Below are 25,126 nucleotides of genomic sequence, written 5' to 3'. Positions count from 1 at the left end.
TTCGCGGTAGGAACGGCATTCCGAACCAGTGGTAGATTTTTTTGATGATTCAAAAGCACTTTTAAAAGTTTAATTGAATAAAAACATTTTGAATTTGAATTTTGAATTATGATAGCCAAGTGGATAGGACGTGGCCCTTCTTTTCGGGAGGTCGGGGTTCGATTCCGGGCACGCACCTCTAACCATTCGAAGCTATGTGAGTTCTGAGTAATTAAATATCACTCGATGTCACGATGAAGGAAAATATCGTGAGGGAATATGCATGCCTAAGAGTTGAGATACCACAATACATGTAAGAATGTAAAAGGAAAATAGAATAAAACAATATATTTACCAACAAACATCGCATTAAAAGGAACAAGGCCCAGTGCTCGGAAAACGACAGAGCCTTTCGGAGTCTCGTTAGGGAAGGCGGAATTATTGAGAAAACACTAACAACTGTGATTGCCTTTGCCAGCTTGCGCTTTCCTCTATCGTAAAGCAAAATAAAGAATTACTTAAATGAATAAAAAATGTGGCTCTGCGGTACTTACTCACTTCGGTAATAAAACATCCCGAAAGAAGAGAAGAGTAAGGTTTTGATCCAAAAGTCAGGATTGCCCCGCTTTTAGGACGAACCGATTTTTTTTAAAACAACCATGCTTCTTGTTGTTACTTATGGTTCCTGCTCTACATTGGTATTAATGGGATTCCTACGGTTAACGGATTTTTCTGGTTCAGTGGTACTCGCTTTAGTAATAAAAGATCCGGTTTCAATTCAAAAGTCAGGGTTGCCCCGCCTTTAAGGTTAAGAAATCGATTCCATATCTTTAATGTGGGGCAACCGCGACTCTTGACTGATTTTCTTACAGCTCTCCATTGATATTAACAGGGCTCTCTCCGTCACTCGTTTCATACAATCGTAGTTTCAATTTCATTTGAATATTAAGCAACCAAAGTACATGAAATTTTGCAGACATATTCTAGAAACTAATATCTGTGTCTGTGGTGTTTTAGATTTTTCTAAAAATATGTAGTTTTAAAATTACAGGGGCTCAAAGATTTGTATGAAATTTTTTAAGACTGCGTAACTTTGAAACAGAAAGAAAGAAATCTATAAAGAAATATATAATTTCATCTATAAAGAAAGAAATTAATTTTGCAACTTTGTAGTTTTTGACATGGTTTATTTACGCAAAAGTAGCATCAAATTTTTACCTAAAATAGAGATGTTTCAATTGTCATGGCTTCTTTATTCAGATACAAGCTAGCCCTTGACTGCAATCTCACCTGGTAGTAAGTGATGAATCAGTCTAAGATAGAAGCGGGCTAACCTGGAAGTGGGAATGGCAGCTTTCAAAAGAAATATAATTTGAATATTAATGTAAATACTTAATGGAGAAAAAAAAAACGATATCTGGCTTAGTTTTAGATTTAGAACCACATTAGAATAATCAGCGTAATGTTCAAACCCACCCGTTGCACTATTGTCGTACCCACTCCTGACACAAGCTTTACGCTTAATTGGAGGGGAAAGGGGAGTATTAGTCATGATTAGCATGGCTAATATTCTTTACAAAAAATAAAGTTTAAAGTATGGAGAAGCGCGTAAGAAGTAAAAACTTAGGTAATTGTAGAAATAATTTTATGGCGGTGGTCTCAAAGAGTATTTATTCTCTAACCCCAAAAACGCCCGGTTGAAATGAAAAACGGTTACAAGGAAACAATTTTTATGTCTTTTCTTTATTAATTTTTTCGTAATTTATTTGTTTGCCCCGCATGCTTCCTTTTAATTTTAACTTTTTCCTGGAATCGTAATCTTTGAATGGAGAATTACTTTTGACATAAATTTTCGAGGTTCAACTTGCGGGTTGTTAGGGTTCCGTACCTAAAGCGTGCCCCTATTACCAAGTCTTGGCTGCCCGTCCATCTGACTGTCCGTCTGTCTGTCAGCGGGCTGTACCTCATGAACCGTAATAGGTAGAATCGAACTTTTCACAGATTGTGTGTATTTTTAATTTTTTTATAGGCATGGCAGCCATTTTGATATTTTTGTTTTTTGTCGTTATATTCTGTGACAACTCTCTACCTTATTACTGTTTACGAGATACAGCCCGCTGACAGACAGAGAGACGGATGGACAGAGAAAGGGAGGGACGAATGGACAGGTAATAGAGTCCCGTTGGCACCGTTTGAGTACGGAACCCTAACTTTCAACATAGTTTAAATTAGAAGCAAAACTTAATCCAAAATTCATATTCCCAAATTGAAGCGCAAAGGCAAACATTAGTTTAAGGATGGTACGTACTTCCTCGCAAATCTTAAATCAGCAGAATTAATCAAACATCTAAAGTTGCATCTGCCAAGTTTCAATCAGCCAGTTTCAGCCGCTGTAAAGGCTTGTTCACACTGTGAGTAGCCTATGTAATTTAGAAGTAATATCCGTTCCCGGGACACAAGCTATCTCTGCTCCTTTCGTCAGAATCGGTTAAGATGGATCCTAAAAGGGTAACAGACAGACAGATAAACTTCTGCATTTATAATATTAGTAAGGATTAATACTATGGTAGTATTTTATTACGAAAATAAGAACTTAACAACTATTTTTACCGGGTGCTAATTTTAACTCATTACTTAGTTAGTTCGGTTTTTGAAATTTATCTTGTTGAAGGCAAATATTAATTTAACAAGCAGAGCAGAAGTCCAGAGGCCATGTTGACTAGCATCGCTGCCTGCAGTGGACTGCGGGCTAATTAAATTGCTTCTTGTTGCTTTTTGAAATTCACAATTAGCGAGAAAACGTCTGCTAATTTCATTTTACACGATAAGTATTAAGTTCGTTGCTTTTTATGACTTTTAATTCAAAAAATTAACTTAAATAGGTACCTACTACTTATTTATCTTAATTTTTAACCCACGACCCAAAAAGAGGGGTGTTATAAGTTTGACGTGTGTATCTGTGTATCTATCTGTGGCATCGTAGCTCCTAAACTAATGAACCGATTGGCTAGATAATAATAATAATTAATTATAGACGTGAAATTATCTGTCACTTCATCACTTCCGATTTTGAAGATTATGACGACTTTACCCGATTTTGACGATTTATGGAGCTTGCATCCGAAAATGAACATAAGCTTTTCATCTCGAAAAATCAAAAAGTTTCTAGCTAGCCTTTTACTAAATCCAAAGTTACGTAATAATGGGTAAAAATCAAGTAGGTGTTATTTTGTTGTATATATTGCGTTTATCATTCAAATATAAGTGTTTTGTAGCAAAAATACAAACCAAAACATTTTTGTTTCTTTTCGTTCGTCGCTTATATTATGCTGTTATAACTAAGCTACACCAACACAAATGTACCTATTATTTATTATAATAATAAATCTTCCATACCGAAATTCCCTCCACGCTGCGCTCCCGCTATTTTAGTTTATCGAATTTCCCCATGAGATAAATCGGTATTCCCCGCTGGTATTAAAGTTTAGATAAGCTAAAATGACCCAAGTGCTGTTGAGATCGCTAACTCCGAAGCTGAAGGACAGTAAACGACCTAATTAAGAATGATTTGTCCTCTCGTGCTGCCATTGACTTAGCATTGCAACTACTGCAAATGTTATAATATACTGAAATACTGGCACAAATATAATACCTAAATTAATTAAAATGGACGCATGCCCGTCTCTACAAACTTTGCTTCTAAGCCAAAATCTCCTCCAGGCTCCAGCTGTTTCGGTTTATCGAATTTCCCCACGAGATACGCCGTTATTCCCCCACCGGTATTAAAGCATAGATAAGCTAAAGGGTCCAAACTCCGCTGATCAAGGGAAATTGTGCTAAGAATTAAAGTAACTAAATTAAAACACCTCTTAATTGTTTAATGTAGAGCATACTGAGCGGTTAAAGCGTAGAAAAAAGTGCATGACCTTAATAACAACTAATTAGGTCACCTATCTTGATATCGACTTGAAGCGTTGCAACCGTAGTAATTGACTTACGTCGTCGTTAATATACCATACCACTATCCGTCTAATTTATTGAGTCTTCTACATGTCTATGAACTTTACTTCTAAGCTGAAATTCCCTTTACGCTCCAGCTATTTTGGTTTATCGAATTTCCCCATGAGATAAGCCGTTATTCCCCCGCCGGTATTAAAGCGTAGATAAACTAAAGTGTCCCAACTCCGCTGTTCAAGGGAACGCGGCGGCAAGCGCACTAGAAAAGAAAACTTAAACTGAATTTTATTATCTACAAGATTAATGTCAGGTTTACTGCTTCTGAGGATTAAACTTAAAAATAGTTAAAATAACAGAGGATTCAGGTGTGCACACAAAGATTATTAAAGTAAACCCTTTGTTTTAATTTCCAAGGCGAAATTCATACTAATGTTATAAAGAGTATAATATACCAATGCGAAAGTCTGTCTGTCTGTCTGCTAGCTTTTGACGGCTCATCCGTTTAACTGATTTTAACGAGAGTTTGATTGTCATTCTAAACATTTCACGAGAAAGATTTATAATTTCCCGGCCATATTAACGCCCTGCAACGCGATGTTCAACGGCGTTTCCCGTTAAACGTAGATATATCCACGATCAACATATAAAGGTATTCACAATGCCGTTTGCGTTAGACGATTTTAACCCCAATTCAATTCGCATTAGACGTTAACCGTTCAAGTGTGGCCACTCAGTTTAACGCGCTGACTTTTGCGATAATTATGGCGTTGTTGGGCATTGACGTTAATAACGCAACATATATCTATGGGATTTTAATATTCTAATGTTCATGGGCGGCGGTAATCACTACACATCAGGTGACCCACCTGCTCGTTTGCTCGCTATTTTTTTCTAAAAAAAATATATGTTTTCATAATATGGAATCACATACTATAGGCGCCCTATTCTTGTGAATCCGGAGCGGGGCTATACTTATAATAATAAGATAATAAAATTATTATCATAGTAAACAAGAAATACAATTTCCAGGCGTTAAAACTACAGAGCAGGTTTAAAAATAATAAATTATAAATTCTATCGCCGTACAAGAAAGCTTAGATGTTAATTTCGTAATAAAATAAATATTTCCTTGCCAGCAAAAATTCCTAGCTTGCAGTAAAACATAACTTCGATTTTTCTTAGCACGTACTAAAAATTTTATTATAGTTTTCACCCACAACATCGTTCGTGTAGATCACACTAATATTATAAAGGAGAAAGTTTGTATGTGTGTGTGTGTGTGTGTGTGTGTGAATGTTTGTTACTCCTTCACGCAAAAACTACTGGACAGATTGGGCTGAAATTTAGAATGGAAATGGAAAGCTACTTTTTATCCCGGAAAATCAAAGAGTTCCCACGGGAATTTTAAAAAACCTACATCCACGCGAACGAAGTCGCGGGTTTCAGCTAGTATTAAATAATCTAGATTCGTTTTGACAGTTTCAGCACCATCATCATCATGATCAACACATCGCCGGCGCATTACTGAGCACGAATAACGAGAGAATCTAAAATATAACCCTTCTCGGGTTATAGTCAGCCACACTGGCCAAGTGCAGACATTATGAAGAACCCTCAGGTGTGCAGATTTCCTTACGATATTTTCCGTTGTCGTTAAAACAAATGTCATCCATACTAATATTATAAGTGGGAAAGTGTGTCTGCCTGTCTGTCTGTCGGCTACCTTTTCATGGCCCAACAGTTGAACCTATTCTAACGAAATTTGGTACAGGGTTAGCTTATATCCCGGGATGGATATAGGCTACTTTTTATCCCGTAAAATCAAAGAGTTCCCACGGGATTCCTAAAAACCCCTACGTCCGTCCCCAGGATGTAAGCAAACTCTGTACCAAATTTCATCAAAATCGGTTAAATTGTTGGGCCGTGAAAAGCTAGCAGACAGACACACTTTCGTATTTATAATATTAAAATATTAGTATGGAACAGTATGTAGAAAAGTGATATTTGATTCAGAGGAATCCGCAAGTAATCCGAAATGGTGGGGCTTTATAACATGTAATATAACTTATACAGCCCATTATTATTTTAGCGACATTTGGAGCGTATTTGAAATGCAAATGGAACTTTGGTGCCATATATTTTCCGGGAATTTATGTACGGTAAAATTTTAATGGAACATGTCCGTTCGTGTGGTTCTAATGGTGGCTTTATTTTTATCTCTTCTTATTATGGACGCTGCAAATTGCATTTTTCGTCATAATTTCCTTACGTTAGGTGCCACTTTATTTATTTTTAGGGTTCCGTGCCTCGAAAGGAAAAAGTAACCCTTATAGGAACACTTCGTTGTCTGTCTGTCTGTCGTATCTGTCAATTCAGGGGAATCAAAACCTATAGGGTACTTCCCATGACTTAGAATCATGAAATTCAGCAAGTAGCGATGTCTTAGCACAAGTAGGTAAAGGAAAAAATCTGAAAATCGTGAATTTATGATTACATCATTTAAAAAAGTTAAAATGTGTTCAGTAGTGCGAGTCTTATCCGTTTGGCCGAAACGGCCAAGCAGGGGTACGCGCCTCGAGGCATGGCCTCCTTACCCGGGTGAGGCGCAGGGCAATTTTGTACCCTGGTGGAGATCTTTCAGCCAGGATTTCACCGGCTAGGGCCCGCCTTATGGCTCTAGTCAGCCCTAGTGGGCTTATTTGTGTATTAAAATGTGTTCATGAACAAATAGATATGTTAATTAAATCCCATATAGATGGTGCTGCTCGTCATCAGCTTGCACGAGGTCACGAGTGCACGGTGGGCTAGATATTATTTCTTGGTACAGAACCCTTCGTGTGCAAATCTGACTCGCATTTGACCGATTTTTACGTCAACTGTCACCCTCTTGTAACCTGCACCCTATCACACAGCCGTCTCAGTGAAAAGATATACTTATCGTAAGTGTTCTCTAGTGTGTACGCGCCTTAACAATACTGATCTGTTTTTAATTCGACAATTACCTGTTGTCGGCCATTTTGTAATTGTTGATTAATGAAAAAATATGAAAAACAGTTTAAAAGTGTATCAAATAACTATTAGTATTGTACATTGGCATAATTTATTATCATCAAGCGCATGTTTTTGATATAAAAATACTCGTACATACTACATTAACATACATCAATTTCGGTTTTTTGAACTCTCTTAAACTTTCCTTTGTTGTTTTTAGGGTTCCGTACCGAAAAAAGAACCTTTATAGGATCACTTTGTTGTCAGTCTGTCTTTCCGTCTGTCGTATCTGTCAAGAAAACCTATAGGATACTTCCGTTGACCTAGAATCATGTTTGGCAGGTAGGTAGGTCTTATAGCAAAAGTAAGGGAGTAAAGCCGAGAACGTGACACACATGCTAGGTTAAAAAAACCGGCTCCTTTTTATGTATGGAGGCCTGAAAAATAATAAAAAAAAAATCTAATTAAATATTCGATTATACGTCACACATTTACACCAAAGATAAAAATTTCAGGTTTGTAACTCATTTCCTCTACAAATCCTAGAGCTAGAAACCGTGAGACGGGAACAGACAGACAGACAGTCAGACAACAGAATGACATGGGTTCGTGCGTATTCGACCTTTGGGTAAAGAACCCTAAAATGCGGGAAATATATACAGTAGGTATGGTTTTATTCAAAGAAATACAAACTTATACTTAGCTTGTTAGCATTCGTAAAGTCGTCTTTCCTGGCATTATTAGCGACTGGCAATATTTTTTTAAGGAAAATAAGAGCGCATTGTTACATTCAGCCTAGTTTTTGATTTGCTACTTTATTTTCTTACACAAAAGTTGTATAGGAACTTATTTGCTTGTTATATCTTGTTTAGTTCTCAAGAATCATTCATTTTTAGAGTTCTGTACCTCAAAAAGAAAAACGGAACCTTTATAACCCACTTTGTTATCTATCTGTCTGTCTGTCTGTCCGTCTATCTGTTGTGTCTGTCAAGAAAAACCTATAGGGTCCCGTTGACCTAGAATCATGAGTCAGGTAGGTAGGTCTTATAGCACAAGTAAAGAAAAAAAATTCGGAAAACCGTGAGTTTGTGGTTACATCACGCAAAAAAATTAAAATGTGTTCATGAACGAACAATTAGTATTTTCAATTTTCAAAGTAAGATATACCAAGTGGACCATCATAAAAAAGTCAAAGTTTAAAAAAAAAAAGAATATTAGCCAAGCTAAATCGTGATTAATATTCCCCTTTCCCCTCCAACTAAGCGTAAAGCTTGTGGTGGGAGTAGGTACGACAATAGTGCAACGGGTGGGGTTTCACTTTGAACCGCCGACCTTTCGGAATTCAGTCCGCTCCTCAACCGTTGAGCTATTGAGGCTCTATAGTTTGCTTTATAGATTTGAGCATAAAACTACAAGATAAATAAAAGGAATCGAACCTAAGTCCTCGCTCTCCTTCGCCAGCTGACACAGAACGTTCTCCACAAGAAGTAGCAGGAGCACAAACGCGCCTTTCCCGCCAAAACCATCCGCCATGTTGCTCACTCTAACGACGCCATTTCGTGAAACGCTCCGACATTATACTGTTCCCACTTCACGCACTCATCCTTAATGTTTATCTGCAACAATAAAAAGAAATATTATTATTGACTACTTGCTTACAAAATATTTCTGAAAATCCTTTCTTAGTGGCGTTCTACGTTATAGGGCGGTTGCAGACTAGCGCTTTTTCAGCGCGTATTAGGCTCAATTTACATAACCGCGGAACGGATGCAAGCGAATTTTCGTAACGAAATTCTACATCGTTTTATGTTAAGAGGATAGTCTAGTTGAAAGCTTTTCCAAATTTTTTTCACAGTCCCGTAGGCATTTGCCTACATTTTATTCTTGAAATATTGTTTCGGGTGATAACGTTTTTAAACCCCCAATTTTTTTTTACAAAACTAGACCATTCAAATCTCATTAGATTCAGTACATCTCAATCTAAGCTCGTATGTTTTTTTTGTATTTTAGTTTAGTTACATTAAAAAAAAATGATTTTAGGTCCTAAATATGGATATTTAGACGCTAGTAACTTTTAAAATAAGCGATATTTCTTTAAGATCAAAACGTAACGAGCATAGTTCTTCATTATATCTACAACATTTCTAAAAATTAAGAAAATTAGACTACATTTACGGGGAGAAAAACGTTATCGCTTTTTGTATGAAAAGTTACAACTAAAGGATCCTTTTAAATGTGTATGTAACCTACGTGATTAGATACGAGATGGATACCAGTCTAAAAAAGTCGTGCGTCTTCCGGGGACTTCTCTTAAGTTCTCAAAGATTCTCTACCTTCGATACTTTTTTGTAATATCAGTGCAGATTATCATATTATTATAAAAAAGGTATATTTTACTTAGAAGGAAGACGGTTAACTAACGAGAGTATATGAAAAATAGGTAGGAAAGTAAAAGCTAGCTATCTTTTATCTTAACGGTCATCCCTCGTAGTTTGTAAACTATAGACGTCTGTTATTCGAGCCCCATCATCATTAAATAGTGGAAAAGTTCCGAGAACAAAGCTATAAAGACAGTCTTTAAACCCTTGGGCAATAAAGAATGTTTGATTAATGCACTTAATATGAATGGTCACCCCTTTCCATTAATCACATAATGATAATTCTATTGGGATAAAAATTTTGGGAACCCACCGCATTATTATCCCAAGAGAACTCCTACCATTATAGGATTAATGGAAAGGGGTCAGACCTTCAGTATTGAGGAATACGACTATAGAGGGATAGAAGCATATGGCCCGTTCGCTTACAATGTTTACGTATCACAGATAAGTAGTATTCTACATTTCTGTAACGCAAATAAACCCACCTGCGAGTGACAAGTCAATATGCAAGCCACTCGCCCCATCGACACGGTTACTTTAACACTTAGGCTGAGTTCTAAACTCTTTTCATTCTAAGAGGAGACCCATGCTCAGTAGTGAAACGGCAATGGGTGATGACGATGAATATTTTTGAAGGTAACAAAAGTTCTTTATTATTGGGTACACTCTCCGAAATATATCCTGTAGAATACCGTTAGAGTTTAGATGAATAATTTTGTTTGTCGATGTTATGTTACAAACATTGGTTTTTAGAATTGGCCAGCCTAATATTCAAAGGATAAAAATGTTATCTTAACTTAAGATACATAAAACACGAAAATCGATAAAATAGCGAAGGTACATTAAACCGTGGCTATGAAACTTGCCACCGATGATCATGGCCGACCCAAGGGTTTATTTGGCGATAAAACATTAATGTGCCCATCGGGGAATTATCTATTGCAACATTTATCATTCGATAGTAAAAATAATACTTACTAGAAATGATTTTTTCTTATAAATAAAAAATATCGGAAAGCTCTCGGCATGTATATATATATATATACCTACTATACTTATTGTACCTACGTTCCAGAGTAACCGACAACCTTCAACGGGTAAACTTGCGAAGCTGAAATGGCCATGGACTGGACATTTAGTTCGAAAACCCCATAGACGTTGGTAACCCAAGGTGTTAGAATGGCGAACTCACACCGAAAAGCGCAGCATTGCCAGACCCCCATTAGGTATACAGACGACATCAAATGAGTCACAGGGAGCTGGACGAGGTGGCCCTTAGACTACCCTTAGACTTAGGAGGAGGACCCTAAGGAGGTTACTGAGACCTTAACGTTTGGAAGTCCCTACAAGACACCTATTATATGTCCAGCAGTGATTTTCTATCGGTTGATAATAATGATATGCGTACTTGTGCATTTATAATATTAGTAGTGACACGTTAGTGTTTTTGTTTGTACGAGTACTTTGAATACCCTACTTCACTGTCGATTTGAAGTCGAGAGAACAAGTGTAAATTAAAAATTTATAACACCCCCGACAAGTGAAGGTTACAGTAACTAGAAAAGAGCTGATAACTTTCAAACGGCTGAACCGATTTTCTTGGATTATAGCTAAGAACACTCTCGATCAATCCACCTTTCAAAAGAAAACCCCAATTAAAATCGGCCCATTAGTTTAGGAGGTACAATGCCACAGACAGATACACAGATACACACATCGAACTTACACCCCTCTTTTTGGGTCTGGGGTTAAAAATGCGTTATTTGGGCCTTGATCTTTTCGTATCGTAGCTAATTGGCTACGGCTAGGGTTACGCTATGTCTACGGCGTAGACAGCGCCGACTACTGAAAAATACCTGCCACACAGTAATTCACGACAGTTAGGCCTAATTTACATGAAAGCTTTTTGACATCCGTTATATGTATATGTCCACACGTCAACGCTTTTTTACTTGTGAACAGATACTTGGGAATGCATATTTTGTTCTATTTGGACGCTTTTTTAACGGACGTTAAAAAAACTCTCGTGTTAATGAGGCCTTAAGGAATTTCTAACAAAACGTCGAGGCTTCGACGTCACTGGCAGACATGAAATGTCACTATTATATTTTTATTTTATTATTTTTTAACCCCCGACCCAAAAAGAGGGGTGTTATAAGTTTGACGTGTGTATCTGTGTATCTGTGTGTCTGTGTATCTGTGTATCTGTGTATCTGTGTATCTGTGTATCTGTGTATCTGTCTGTGGCATAGTAGCGCCTAAACGAATGAACCGATTTTAATTTAGTTTTTTGTGTTTGAAAGGTGGCTTGATCGAGAGTGTTCTTAGCTATAATCTAAAAAAATTGGTTTAGCCGTTTAAGAGTTATCAGCTCTTTTCTAGTTTTCTTGTAGAAAAGAAGGTTAGATAACCGTTAGGTTGATAATATTATGTCAATAGACAAATGTCAAGCTGTCAAGATGGACGTTGCCTAAATACATAATTATTTATTTGAAAATGATGTTTTGAAAACTCAGATACTTTGGATCGTCGGGGGTGTTATAAATTTTTAATTTACACTTGTTATTACTGTGTTTGTTCAATAAATATTCTCTATTCTAAGAATAAAATAGAACACTATAAGGTTCTTATGTTTATTGTAATAAAATACGAAAATAAATAATAACAATTCAAAATTCAAAATGTTTTTATTCAATTAAACTTTTACAAGTGCTTTTAAATAGTCAAAATAATCTACTACTGATTCGGAATGCCGTTCCTACCGAGCAGAACCAGCAAGAAACTCGGGGGTTGCTCTTTTCAACTTATTATATTCAATTTACAATAATATGCCATACTGTTTACAAGCAATTGCAGTGCCGTGTATTGCTGGAGCGAGTCAAATCCAAGCTTTTTTGTCATTTAGATAATCTTCGATTGTATAATAAGCTTTTTTCAGGAGCATACTTTTAATAGATTTTTTAAACTTGTATAAAGGCAAGTCTAAAATTGACTGTGGAATTTGATTATAAAATATTACACTCATTCCCAGAAATGACTTTCCCATTTTCCTGAGGCGGAGCGTAGGATATGCGAGCCTATTACGGTTTCTAGTTTGCCGGTCGTGGAAATCACCGATTTTTTGTAACTAACAATGTTTACTATATGTTACGGAACCGACTATACGTAGCCAAATCGTTCACTAAAACAATATTTCCGCCGAATCTCTTTAAGTCTAATAAACCGCTGTCAGTGAGACCGCAACCTCTCACTCTGGTATTCAATACAATGCAAATAGAGCCCCCTGTCGAGCAGTGATAGGGCGCATTAACATACATCCGCGCGGCTCGCATTAATCCGCCCCGTATGGGGACAGCGCTGCCGATGTTTGCGGGGCCTGCTGTAATAAACCGGGGACATTCCACTGAATAAATAGTGGATGACTGTTATAGTAAAGGATTAAATCACTTCACTGCCCTACTTTTGACCATTGGTCTCCTCTCACAGAGTAATGATGGGTCCAGAACTCAGATTCAGGACGCTACTTTACTTTGACAGTTTAATACTTTTTTAATGTCATTAATTAGCCTTTAACTGTAATATCACCTGGTGGTGAGTGATAAAACAGTCTAATAAAAGCGGACTAATCTGAAAAGGATGTGGCTATTTATTTAGACTCTCTAGCTGATGCCCACGACTTCGTCCGCTTCGTCCGATTTAAAATATTCGTGGAAATTCTTTAGAATGGGCAGTAATATTAATCAGTTTCTACACAAAATGGTACCAGAACAATAAAAATGTCAAAGCTATATAAATTCTCTCTGGTATTCAATACAATGCAAATAGAGCGCCCCTGTCGAGCAGTGATAGGGCGCATTAACATACATCCGCGCGGCTCGCATTAATCCGCCCCGTATGGGGACAGCGCTACCGATGTTTTCGGGGACTGCTGTAATAAACCGGGGACATTCTACTGAATAAATAACGGATAACTGTTATAGCAATCATAGTTTTTTAAACACATTATATAATGCCCGTGAAACTCAAAACTCAAAATCATTTATTTACAGTAGGTACAATTGTACACCTTTTGATAGTCAGAATTTTAGATTTGTAAGATGATATAGTGATGACAAAATTAATTACGTAAACTTAAAACTAAAGCTACGAGGTGACTTTATATTATGAGTCAATTCAAAAATCAATTGGGAACTATTTGATTTTTGGGATAAAAAGTAGTTTGAATTTATTAGCCATACGTGTAATTTTAATGCCACGAGATAAATGGTCAAGCAGATAATTCCCCGATAGGTCACATTAATGTTTTATTGGCACATAAACCGGCCCTTGGGCGGCGGGGTTATGATACGTACACACTTTTTACGATCATATTTCACTGATGTTAGGTACTTGTACTGACAGTTTCTGTAAGTGTCTGTAGCTTATGCTCGCGACTTGGTTCGCGTGGACTACACTTTCAAACCCCTATTTTGCCCCTTTAGGGGTTAATTTTCAAAAATTCTTTCTTAGTGGATGTCTTCGTCATAATAAATGCATGCCAAACGGCCCGATCCGTCCAGTAGTTTAAACTGTGCTTTGACAGATCAGTCGGCCAGTCACCAATCCCTTTTATATAATACTACAGGATACCCGCGTGGATTTAGGTTTTTAAAGATCCCGTGGGAACTGTTTGATTTTCCGGGACAAAAACTCTACTATGTCCTCCCTCGGGATATAAGCCATCTCTGTACCTACCCGTCAGAATCGTTGGACCGTGGAAAGTTAGCAGACAGACAGACAGACACACTTTCGCATTTATAATATTAATATGGATTACCCCGCTCACACTTCCGCCTCGCCCTTTATCATGCCATATCTCAGACAGTTCGCACTGCACCGCGGATGCTGGGTGCTTAACAAAAATGTACCGCGGAATTAAAACGACCATTCCATTTTATACACTCGCCAGTTGAAATAAATATTTAAAATCAGCACTATGAAACTGTTTAACCCCCGACCCAAAAAGAGGAGTGTTATAAGTTTGACGTGTGTATCTGTGTATCTGTCATACATACAGGTGCCCTGAAAAATTACGCTCCTTTTTTTGGGCAGTGTTGTAAGAAGCTCTTGAAAACAAGTAGTTTGGGATTTATGAGGGTACGGACGAACCTACATACAAACAAAAATACATACATTGCTAAACCTAACCCTTTCACAGTCGGGTATAAAGAGTTGTTCCCGGTCCGTAGTTACTGAGTACAATAAACGTTTAATTTAATTTTCAGCGAAAAAGACTTGCACACCGTTTGTTTTAGTGCTTATTTTTTTTAGGGTTCCGTAACTCAAAAGGAAAAAGGAACCCCTTATAGAATCATTTCGCTGTCCTAGTCAAGAGCCTTACTCTTAGCAACGCGTGGAGGTACTAAGTTGAAATGAATATCAAAAACTTTTAGCTATAATAACATCAAAACGTAACTTAACTTATAATAATAACTTATAGTCATCGTAACTTCTGGCCGGATATAATTTATTATCAATAATAGGTAATTCCTAAATAAAATTATATTATACTTCTCGTTGACCTTGAATCATGTTTAGCGAACAGCAAGATCTCACAGCAAAAAAAACCGAAAATTGGTAAAAAAGCTTACATATGTTATAGTTTGAGATAATTTAAATAAATAAATAATTACACGTATCCGAAAGTCCCTATACTGGAAAATGTACGGAACCATCGTTGCGTTAATACATTTCGCACTCGGTTCTTTTTACTTTTTAAAAACATCCGGAAGCTTTTCAATTTAACCGTAATAATTCTCTACTGTGATGTTTATTTAGCGTAAAAATGTGCTGGCGTATTTGTTTAAGTATATTCTTCCGTTTCTTAATTTATATGTAGTTATCTGACCCTCCAGTTCTGGACGGGAGGCATTCCAGAAAATCCTACCTGGATTTTACTCCCTAGAATTCTTGTACATAACGTCCGAAACGAAGAAAGTCGCATCAATAACTAAAACTGAACTGAAAATTGTCTGGAATTCTAGATCCATTATCATCATAAACATTACGCAGAAGCAACAAGTGTAAATTAAAAATTTATAACACCCCCGACAAGTGAAGGTTACAGTAACTAGAAAAGAGCTGATAACTTTCAAACGACTGAATCGATTTTCTTGGATTATAGCTAAGAACACTCTCGATCAAGCCACCTTTCAAACAAAAAAAAACTAAATTAAAATCGGTTCATTAGTTTAGGAGCTACGATGCCACAAACAGATACACAGATACACACGTCAAACTTATAACACCCCTCTTTTTGAGTCGGGGGTCAAAAAGAAGAGTAAACTGTCTCATGCCCCCAACTTTCATACTTTTTCAAAAATTCTTTCTTAGCGGATGTCTACGAAATAGCGATCTGCATGCCAAAAGCCCGATTCGTCCTGTTGTTTGACCTGTGCGTTAATAAATCAGTCAGTCAGTCGGTCAGTCAACTTTTCCTACTTATTTTACAATTACTTTACTTTACTTTTTTAATAACTTTTTACTTTTTTTACTTTTTTTTTTTCTTTTTTTTAATTTTTTTTTTTAATTACTTTACTTTTTTTATAATTACATAATTATATAGATAATTATGTATGTATGTATTTATGTATAATGTATATACTTTATTGCACCACAAAACACAAAATGACAGGTTACAAAAAAAAGAAATTATCATCACATTACGGTTATAGAAGGAAGAAAATAACGTAAATATTATATGGGGTGTAAATAGGGTGTAATAAGGTGTAAATTGAATAAAACCTTTTTTGCCATCACGATATAAATTAAAGGCGCGGTGTGCATTAGCCACCTGCGGCGCTGAGAAAATGCCTTGAAATATGATGAGAAGGAAACAACTTTTTACCCGATTACGCTGAAGCGAAAGAAGGGTTTGTATTGTTCTACTAGCTGATGCCCGGGACTTCGTTCCCGGGGTTATAGGTTTTTGGAAATCCCGTGAGTAACCTATGTGTTAGACCAGGGTATAATCTATCTTCATTCCAAATCTCAGTCAAATCCGTCCAGTAGTTTTTGCGTGAAAGAGTAACAAACATCCATACATCCGTACATCCATCCGTTCATCCATACGAACAAACTTTCACGTTTATAAAATGAGTAGGATATTTTTAAGGTTTAAAAATAACCCTCCTTTGGGCTTCACCAGTCGGGTAAAGACAATGAACTCTTACAGTTTCATCCGGTGCATCTGTCCGTCTGACAGTCTGTCCGTCTGTCTGTATGTCACAGCTAAAAGTTAACCATAACACCGGAATTCATACTCAAAACAGGGTTTTAGTAATACTGTGGTCCTCGGTTTGGTTGGCGTGCTGTGTTTCCGGTATGCCTCTAACGGTGTTTGGGGGCACGTAGCGTACCAGTGGCGGGTCTGCTGCGGCGGACATCCGCTGGCGGAGTAACGAGGCGTTGTCGGTCCCTTGTGCTCCGTCGTCAGCGGTGGGATGGAACTTCATAAGGTTTTTAGTCGGTAGGAGTCCGACATAACCACTGTGCTCCCCCGTGGCCGGTGGTATCCATGACGGATTTTATTCACGAAAAAAGAAAATGGTTTTGGTAATGGGGCTTAGCATATCCGTGTCGGACAAAGGACCCGTAAAAATTAAGATACTTAATAAAAAACTTTATAATATCAATATACAGGATGTTTGGTAATTAGAATATAAAGACGACACGTACCCATGCTACTTTGATCTGATAAATACAATGCTGAAGTAAAATGACGAAATAAAATTATAAAAATTTGCATACAAAATTTTTAGTTTTTTTTATGACCAAATTTTCATGGCCCTAACGTGCCCTAACTCACTGAGATCGTTGGCCTTGGCCTATCTAAAGTTGGCCAACGATCTCAGTGAGTTAGGGCACGGTAGGGACATGAAAACTTTGACATGATTTTTTTTTAATTTTGTATGGAAATTTTTATAATTTTATTTCGTCATTATACTTCAGCATTGTGTTTATCAGATCAAAGTAGCATGGGTACGTGTCGTCATTATATACTAATTACCAAACACCCTGTAGATTATTTCGTTAGGTAGTGCTAGGTATATTTTAGTCTAGAACAACATGTATAACACAATAGAGCACAATAGGAGAACATTTAAACAATACGTCCAACTTTGTCACAGACACAGAAGCTAACAAATAGGTATTTCCGTGCGGCGTGCAATATTTCACTGGGAGCCTCAAATCTGTGGGGTTAGTACGTTTTTGTACATCTCGAAAACGTTGGTAGTCGAGTATTGAACCACAATAAACTTTGATCAACAAGAAACTCCTGATCATTATCATCAATCTATCACTGGTCAACTACTAAGAACAGGTTTCATCTCAGTGAGGCTTCGGGCTCACTATTGAGCACAGAATATATTCTTTGAGAATACGAAAGGTGTAGGTCATAGTCTACCATGCTAGCCAAGCTATTGGCAGAATTCACACACTTAGAGAAACAATCATAACTTCTTATTTCAAGCAATAAGGACTCAATATTGATAGTAGTACAAATCTTATTGTCTATGTTAGTACTTAACCTACTTTTTACCTATTCTAATTTAATTATAAGTCTTATTTAATTAAATGATGGAAAATTAATTCTCAGGCATGCAGGTTTCTGTACAATGGTTCCTTCACCCTTAAATCAAGTGATATTTAATTGCTTACTCTTGTTTTACGATGCTCGAAATCTATCAACGTATTCGAGATGTGTAAACTCGTGCTAAGACTGCTCTATATGTTTTAGTTCAGCTTGGCTAAACAAAGCGGGACTTTAAAAATATTCACTCTGTTCTGTTTGTTATACCTAGTTAGTTATTCCACGTTAGGTACGTTTGAAATAACTTCTAAACGATTGCAGGCTGTTTCATTGTATGTTTTATCTGTATCTCTGCTTCATAGTCCTCATTACTGCGGTTCTTGATCCCTTCCATTGATCTATACCTACAGTATACAATATACATAGCGTACAGGGTGTTTGGTAATTAGTATATAATGACGACACGTACCCATGCTACTTTGGTCTGATAAATACGATGCTGAAGTAAAATGACGAAATAAAATCATAAAAATTTCCATACAAAATTTAAAAAAAAATTATGTCAAAGTTTTCATGGCCCTAATGTGCCCTAACTCACTGAGATCTTTGGTCTCGGCCTATCTAAAGATGGCCAACGATTTCAGTGAGTTAGGGCACGTTAGGATCATGAAAACTCTGACATTTTTTTTTTTTTTAATTTTGTATGGAAATTTTTATGATTTTATTTCGTTATTTTACTTCAGCATCGTATTTATCAAACCAAAGTAGCATGGGTACGTGTCGTCATTATATACTAATTACCAAACACCCTGTATAAAAGTACATATTATATTGCATCAGCGTAACTTATGAAAGTGGTAGGTACTTATACAACGAAAACGATTATTTTTATTAAGTTCATGATAATAACTGAGACCAGCGGCATATGCTCCGAGGTACGGCCTTTGTAGAACGCCCTTCCGGCTTCCGTGTTTCCTGCCACGTATAATTTAACTGCCTTCAATGCAAGAGGGAACAGGCATCCTCTAGGCAAGCGCGTTCCAACCTAGACCTTATGCTTTCCGTTAAAGCCAAAGTCAAAGTCAAAATCATTAATTTAAAGTAGGTACTAATTGTACTCCTTTTGATGGTCAGAATTGTTATATTTGTACGATATAGTGGTGATAATTAATTATCTAAACTTAAAACTGTCTGAGAAGAGCCCACAACAAACTCAATTACAAATAAACGCTAAAAAATTAATCAAGCGCAAAACATTATGAGCTTAAACCTCTGGGTCTAGAGACTTGATATTTTGCATGTAGGTTTACATTATAACATACAGAAAAAAATCAGTCATAAAAAATTTCCAGCTCCTTTTTCATATCTGAAAAATCATTTAATTGAATTTCTAATTAGCCAATATTTGGGTTCGACGTGACGTTCCGCAACGTTTTACGAGCGACAGACAGACAGAAAGCAGATCAGCTTGGGCTCCGTTTTTACTTTTTGGGTACGAAACCCTAAAAACCTAATTCTACAAGGAAGAAGTCACAGAGATCATCTAGCATACCTATATTATAAATAAATAAGATATAAAGGTATGCAGTTGAAATCGCATCCATGACCTCCTATCGGTTTTCCTTGTGAAAATGTTCACAGCCGTTTTTAATTTTGGCGATTTATGAAAACGTAGCCGTGTAGAGAGAAGGCTTAAAATCGCAATTTTGAAAAAACATTGCCGGTTCATTTTGAATGTATGTCTCGTTATTGTATGGTTTTTGAGTTTCATATTTTCACAAACACCTTATATTTTTGTTGGTTTCATAACAAAAGCTTAAAAATATGAAACTCAAACAATATATAAAAGGAAAAACTGACTGACTGGTCTATCAACGCACCGCTCAAACTACTGGACGGATCGGTATGAACTTTTTTTTTTTTTTTGCATGCAGATAGCTATTACTTAGTAGACATTTGCTAAGAAAGGATTTCTGAAAATTTACCCCCTAAGGGGGTAAAATAGGGGTTTGAAATTTATGTAGTCCATGTTCAAAATTAGTAAGAAACTCCGCGATTAGGTAATCAAGGTTATAAAAATGTGCAAGTCCAAAAATATTATCATTTTACAGAGAACATGTTTTTTTTTTGGGTTTTTCTTTCACGGTTTAGTACGATGTTCATAATTATGTACGGAATCCTAAAAGAACAAGGCCCAATTCACACTTGGCCGGTTTTATTATATTATGGTGATGGACTGATAGGCGCCGTACGTAAAATAAATGATTTTTAACCCCCGACCCAAAAAGAGGGGTGTTATAAGTTTGACGTGTGTATCTGTGTATCTGTCTGTGGCATCGTAGCTCCTAAACTAATGAACTAAAATGAATGAATGATTTTAATTTAGTTTTTTTGTTAGAAAGGTGGCTTGATCGAGAGTGTTCTTAGCTATAATCCAAGAAAATCGGTTCAGCCGTTTGAGAGTTATCAGCTCTTTTCTAGTTCTTACTGTAACCTTCACTTGTCGGGGGTGTTACAAATTTTTAATTTACAAAATTAAAAATTAAATTGCCTTACGTAAAATGAATGATTTTGACTTTATTAACATTGAACATCTTTCACTCCATATTAATTATTCTAGACCGTTTACCCGTACGTTATCAAACTACAGTATAGTTTGATAACCTACGGGTAGACGGATTTGATAAAACATTTTACAACTCATAATATAAAAGTGGTAATAAATCTTCATTTTTAAAATTAATTCCACTTTCTTTACAATTCAACTTTTGAAGTAGGAATAAAATTCTTTTGTGCGAGTACCTAAGTAAAGCAAGAAAATTCATTTTAAATCTCAATTATGCTACTATTGTTTGGAGCAGGAAGAGAAATCGCGAATAGGTACCTACTAGGTATAGGTTACCTAAAGGCTAGGTTATGTCCGAAAATCTTTATTAAGTGTTTTTAATTTAATTTGTTTTTTATAGCCTGGGCGATAATGTCTACCCCCCGCCCAGGTATGTTATTTGTATATATAAAAGGAAAGACTGACTGACTGACTGAATGATCTATCAATGCACAGATCAAACTACTGGACTGATCGGTCTGAAATTTGGCATGTAGATAACATTTATTACGTAGACATCCGCTAAGAAAGGATTTTTGAAAATTCAATCCCTAAAGGGGTAAAACGGGGATTTCAGTGTAGGGGGATTTCAAATTTGTGTAGTCCACGTGGATGAAGACGCGAGCATAAGCTCGTTATCAGTTAGGAATAAAGAACAAAACAATAACTATTCTAGAAATTGTAATTTTGCGTTTTGAAAAGAGTAACTGCCGAGTTTCTCGTCGGTTCTTCTTGACAGAATCAATGTCGTAGTTTTATCATAATCCAAATATGTACAAGTGTAAATTAAAAATTTGTAACACCTCCGACAAGTGAAGGTTACAGTAACTAGAAAAGAGCTGATAACTTTCAATCGGCTGAACCGATTTTCTTGGATTATAGCTAAGAACACTCTCGATCAAGCCACCTTTCAAATTGGTTTAGGAGCTACGATGCCACAGACAGATACACAGATACACACGTCAAACTTACGACACCCCTCTTTTTGGGTCGGGGGTTAAAAAGGAAAAGGTGACTGAGTAACTGACTGACTAATCTATCGACTCAAATAACTAGACGGATCCCTTAGCTATTAGATAATATGAGGTGGGCACAGGTATGCTAAAAAAAAATTGAAAATTTAACGCCTAAGAGGGTAAAGTAGAGTTTGAAGTTTATGTAGTCCACGCGGACGAAGTTGCGGGCATAAGCTAGTTATGAAATAATCATCATCATCATCATCATCATCACGATCGACGCATCGCCGGCCCACTACTGAGCGTGCCGTAGCTACGCTAGCCAAGTGCAAATCGGCAGACTTCCCATACCTTTGACAACATTATAGGGAACTCTAACGCGTGCAGGTTTCCTCGCGATGTTTCCCTTCACCGCTAAAGCATATATTTCATTGTCAACGCACATAACTCCGAAATGTAAGAATTACTTGCCCGGGATCGAACTCCCAGCCTCCCGTATAAAAGGTGAATATACTAACCACTAGGCTATCACGGCTATAAATAGGCTTAGTCAAACTTATTTTGTATTCAAAATCAATATTTCTTATTTGGTCGAAGCAAGTATCGAATTAAATTACAAATTACCCTAATAGAGTTCAATGAGGTCGAATTAAGCATCATAACTATAAAACCACATTATGAGCGACGTTCCGATAAATTGGCAACGTTCAAGCTTCCAGGTGGTCGTAAAAGTTCGTTTCCCTGGCAAATAACCGCAACAATAAAACATTACAGCTTACCTCATAAAAAAACAATATTTTTCCTCCGAAAAGCGTCCAAAATCACTCAAAAAAACATTCAAAACCCCACTTGTTTAATAAGTTCAACAATTAAAACATAAATGAGCAACCACAGAGTCAAAATCCAAAAACACAGCGCGTAAAAAGTTTCGACACGATCGGGGAAAAATACGCAGAAAATTCACTAAACGAAACATCCGACCCCTATGGAGGTCCTCTGCGCACTAAAATAAAATAAACCTTTCAGTTTACACCTTCATACCGTAGTATTACCCGACCGGTTTAAATTTCAGGCTGTGGCTTCCTGAAAAGGAGTCTGAAGGATTCTTTCAAACCGGGCGGTTAGTGTTATGTATAGTACGGTATGAACGCTCGTTAGGACGTTATGTAAACTGGCTTTATATTTTTTCTAACGCCTTATAAAGATCTACAATCACTTATACGTACAAGGTACGCTTTCAAAGGAGTAATGAGCCGGAAAGTCTAGAAAAAATCTTGCTCAGCCGCGCTTTTCAGGATATTTTATGTGTGCGTACAGTCGGCGACAAATAATTTACATTCGAATTTTCTTCAAACTTAAAATCATTTTTTTTTAATTCGTGTAAGGCAACTAGTGTCTATTATGCTGCGTCTATGTCTATGACTCTACCACCAGCTTACAATGTAAGTTCTACTAAGAAGAGCCAATAAGAAACTCGGCAGTTGCTCTTTTCAAATTATAAAAGTTATATGTAACAATACACTTCATCATCTTGTGGGAAACTGTTGCTTCTACGCAACTTTGTCACCAAATGTCATATTGATGGAATTTTAAGATAAGATAGATAAGATAAGATAAATTTATTTGGCTCAGAAACAAATGTAACATAAACGTAACAAAAAAAACATTTAGTTATAATAATAAACATTACTGCATGTGCACCTGTTTCCTGAACTAGTAAAAACTGTGTCTCGGAAAACAGGGCTTCCAAAACGGAGAATACAAAACAAAGTAAAGCACATTTTGAATGAGAAGGTAGCTCAAAGCTTCGAGAAGCTATAAACATGGTGAGAAAACGCACTTACTAAGTCAAGGCATTATTAGACTTTATTTAGTGAGTACGTTTTCACACAATGTTGAAAGCTTCCAAAAACTTCAAATTCAAATTCAAAATATTTTTAATCAATTAAACTTTTACAAGTGCTTTTGAATCGTCAAAATAATCTACCACTGGTTTGGAATGCCGTTCCTACCGAGAAGAGTCAAGACATCTTCACATCCATAATTCCTCAGTGCTTCAAACAGTGCGTGTTACCTGGATGACATAATATGGATCTGAGACATGGTTGCTAACTATGGGCCCCATAAGACAACATTACACTTTTTTACTTGTGGTTGAATTAGGCTTATTTACCGCTGACTGTACATTACGGTAACTTTCGCACTTTGAAGCGTGCACGCTCACGCTTTTGCTGAAAGAAAGAGCATTAGCAATGCTTTTTAGGCATCGCTAATTATATTGACCTTTGCGTGTAAACTTGCGTCGAGAAGAGAAGGGATTTCCCCTTTTTAAATTTACTTTTTACCTGACTACGGCAAAGCAAAAAGGAAGAGTTATGATTGTAGTAGTCTGTATGTATATATGTTTGTATCCTGATTATGTATGCTCTACCATAGCGCCTAAACTACAGGCCGATTTTGATGAATGAGGTGTCAAGATATTTTATATGAAAAAAATCCAAAAATGTTTTTCTACTATTGTATTATACTGTAAAATATTAGCTAGAAACATATTAAATATGTCATGAATGTAATGAATCTTGTACATGAAATACATAGTTTAAACGTTACAAGTGTAAATTAAAAATTTATAACACCCCCGACAAGTGAAGGTTACAGTAACTAGAAAAGAGCTGATAACTTTCAAAAGGGCTGAACCGATTTTCTTGCATTATAGCTAAGAACACTCTCGATAAAGCCACCTTTCAATCGGTTAATTAAAATCGGTTCATTAGTTTACGAAGCCACAGACAGATACACAGATACACACGTCAAACTTATAACACCCCTCTTTTTCGGTCGGGGGTTAAAAATAAACATGTATTTAAATCGATTGAAAGAAATTAGACCTGGCCACAGACGAAAGTCATAAATCGAAAACATCCGAAACACATTGCTAACAACGCAATGTAAGTTTATTTTCTTATAACCCAATCGCTGCTCTAACCGGTATAGAACCGAAATAAATAACCGGCGCGGCGGTGGTTCAAATCAATCGTTCAGATATACAGCTTATTTATTTTAACCACCTGGGGGGTAATCATGCAAGTTACAATCAGAATCACTTTTAAAATTAAAGACGTTTGCCACCTTAATTTTTAGGGTACCCGAAGGGTGCCAACGGGACCGTAATACCACAGGTATTATACTAAGACTCCGCTATCCGTCCGTCTGTCTGTCAGCGGGCTGTCTCTCATAAATCATAATAGAGTTGGGTCTCGCTCTTTTAGGGTTCCAAAATTTCAGATTTGTAAAGTCTACGAGCTAGAGATCTGTGACACACGGACAGACAAATATACGGATAGACAGACGACAGACAGACAGCAGAGTGACTTTAATAGGGCTCCGTTTTTACCCTTGGGTCCGGAACCCTAAAAATCCAAGATGGCGAATTTCAAAATTGCTGCCAACAAATTAAAAAAAATTAAAAAGTAATCTAACTTTATAGATTTTTTAAAGTACATTATTTATATCTTGTACGCTGATACGGAATCCTTCATGTGCAAGTCCAACTCACACTTGGCCGGTTTTATTAAACTTAGTGACTTTTCGTTCTACGGGGACGATATTATATCAGATTCTAGTGAGAAGAGCAGAATGATTCTACTAGAATAGAAAAAAAACCTGGAAACCAACAAAGGATATT

At 36.6% G+C, this 25,126-nt stretch overlaps 1 protein-coding gene across 1 annotated transcript in view; it reads right to left on the bottom strand.

Annotated features, from left to right (window-relative positions):
* The window catches only part of LOC123877016 (hemicentin-2-like), a 125,442-nt gene extending 103,012 nt beyond the window's left edge, over positions 1 to 22,430 (bottom strand). The window contains exons 1-2 of the mRNA XM_045923504.1: positions 22,221 to 22,430; positions 8,364 to 8,543 (exon numbers count right to left, since the gene is read on the bottom strand). Coding sequence (XP_045779460.1) covers positions 8,364 to 8,460 — 97 coding nt within the window. The 5' untranslated portion in view covers positions 8,461 to 8,543; positions 22,221 to 22,430. The remainder of the gene's footprint in view (positions 1 to 8,363; positions 8,544 to 22,220) is intronic.
* Positions 22,431 to 25,126: the final 2,696 nt, after the last annotated feature.

The sequence above is a fragment of the Maniola jurtina genome, chromosome 22 (assembly GCF_905333055.1).
Source record: "Maniola jurtina chromosome 22, ilManJurt1.1, whole genome shotgun sequence".
Lineage (NCBI taxonomy): Eukaryota > Metazoa > Arthropoda > Insecta > Lepidoptera > Nymphalidae > Maniola > Maniola jurtina.
Note: the sequence above shows the minus strand (reverse complement) of the source record. Positions and strands in the feature narration are given on the sequence as shown.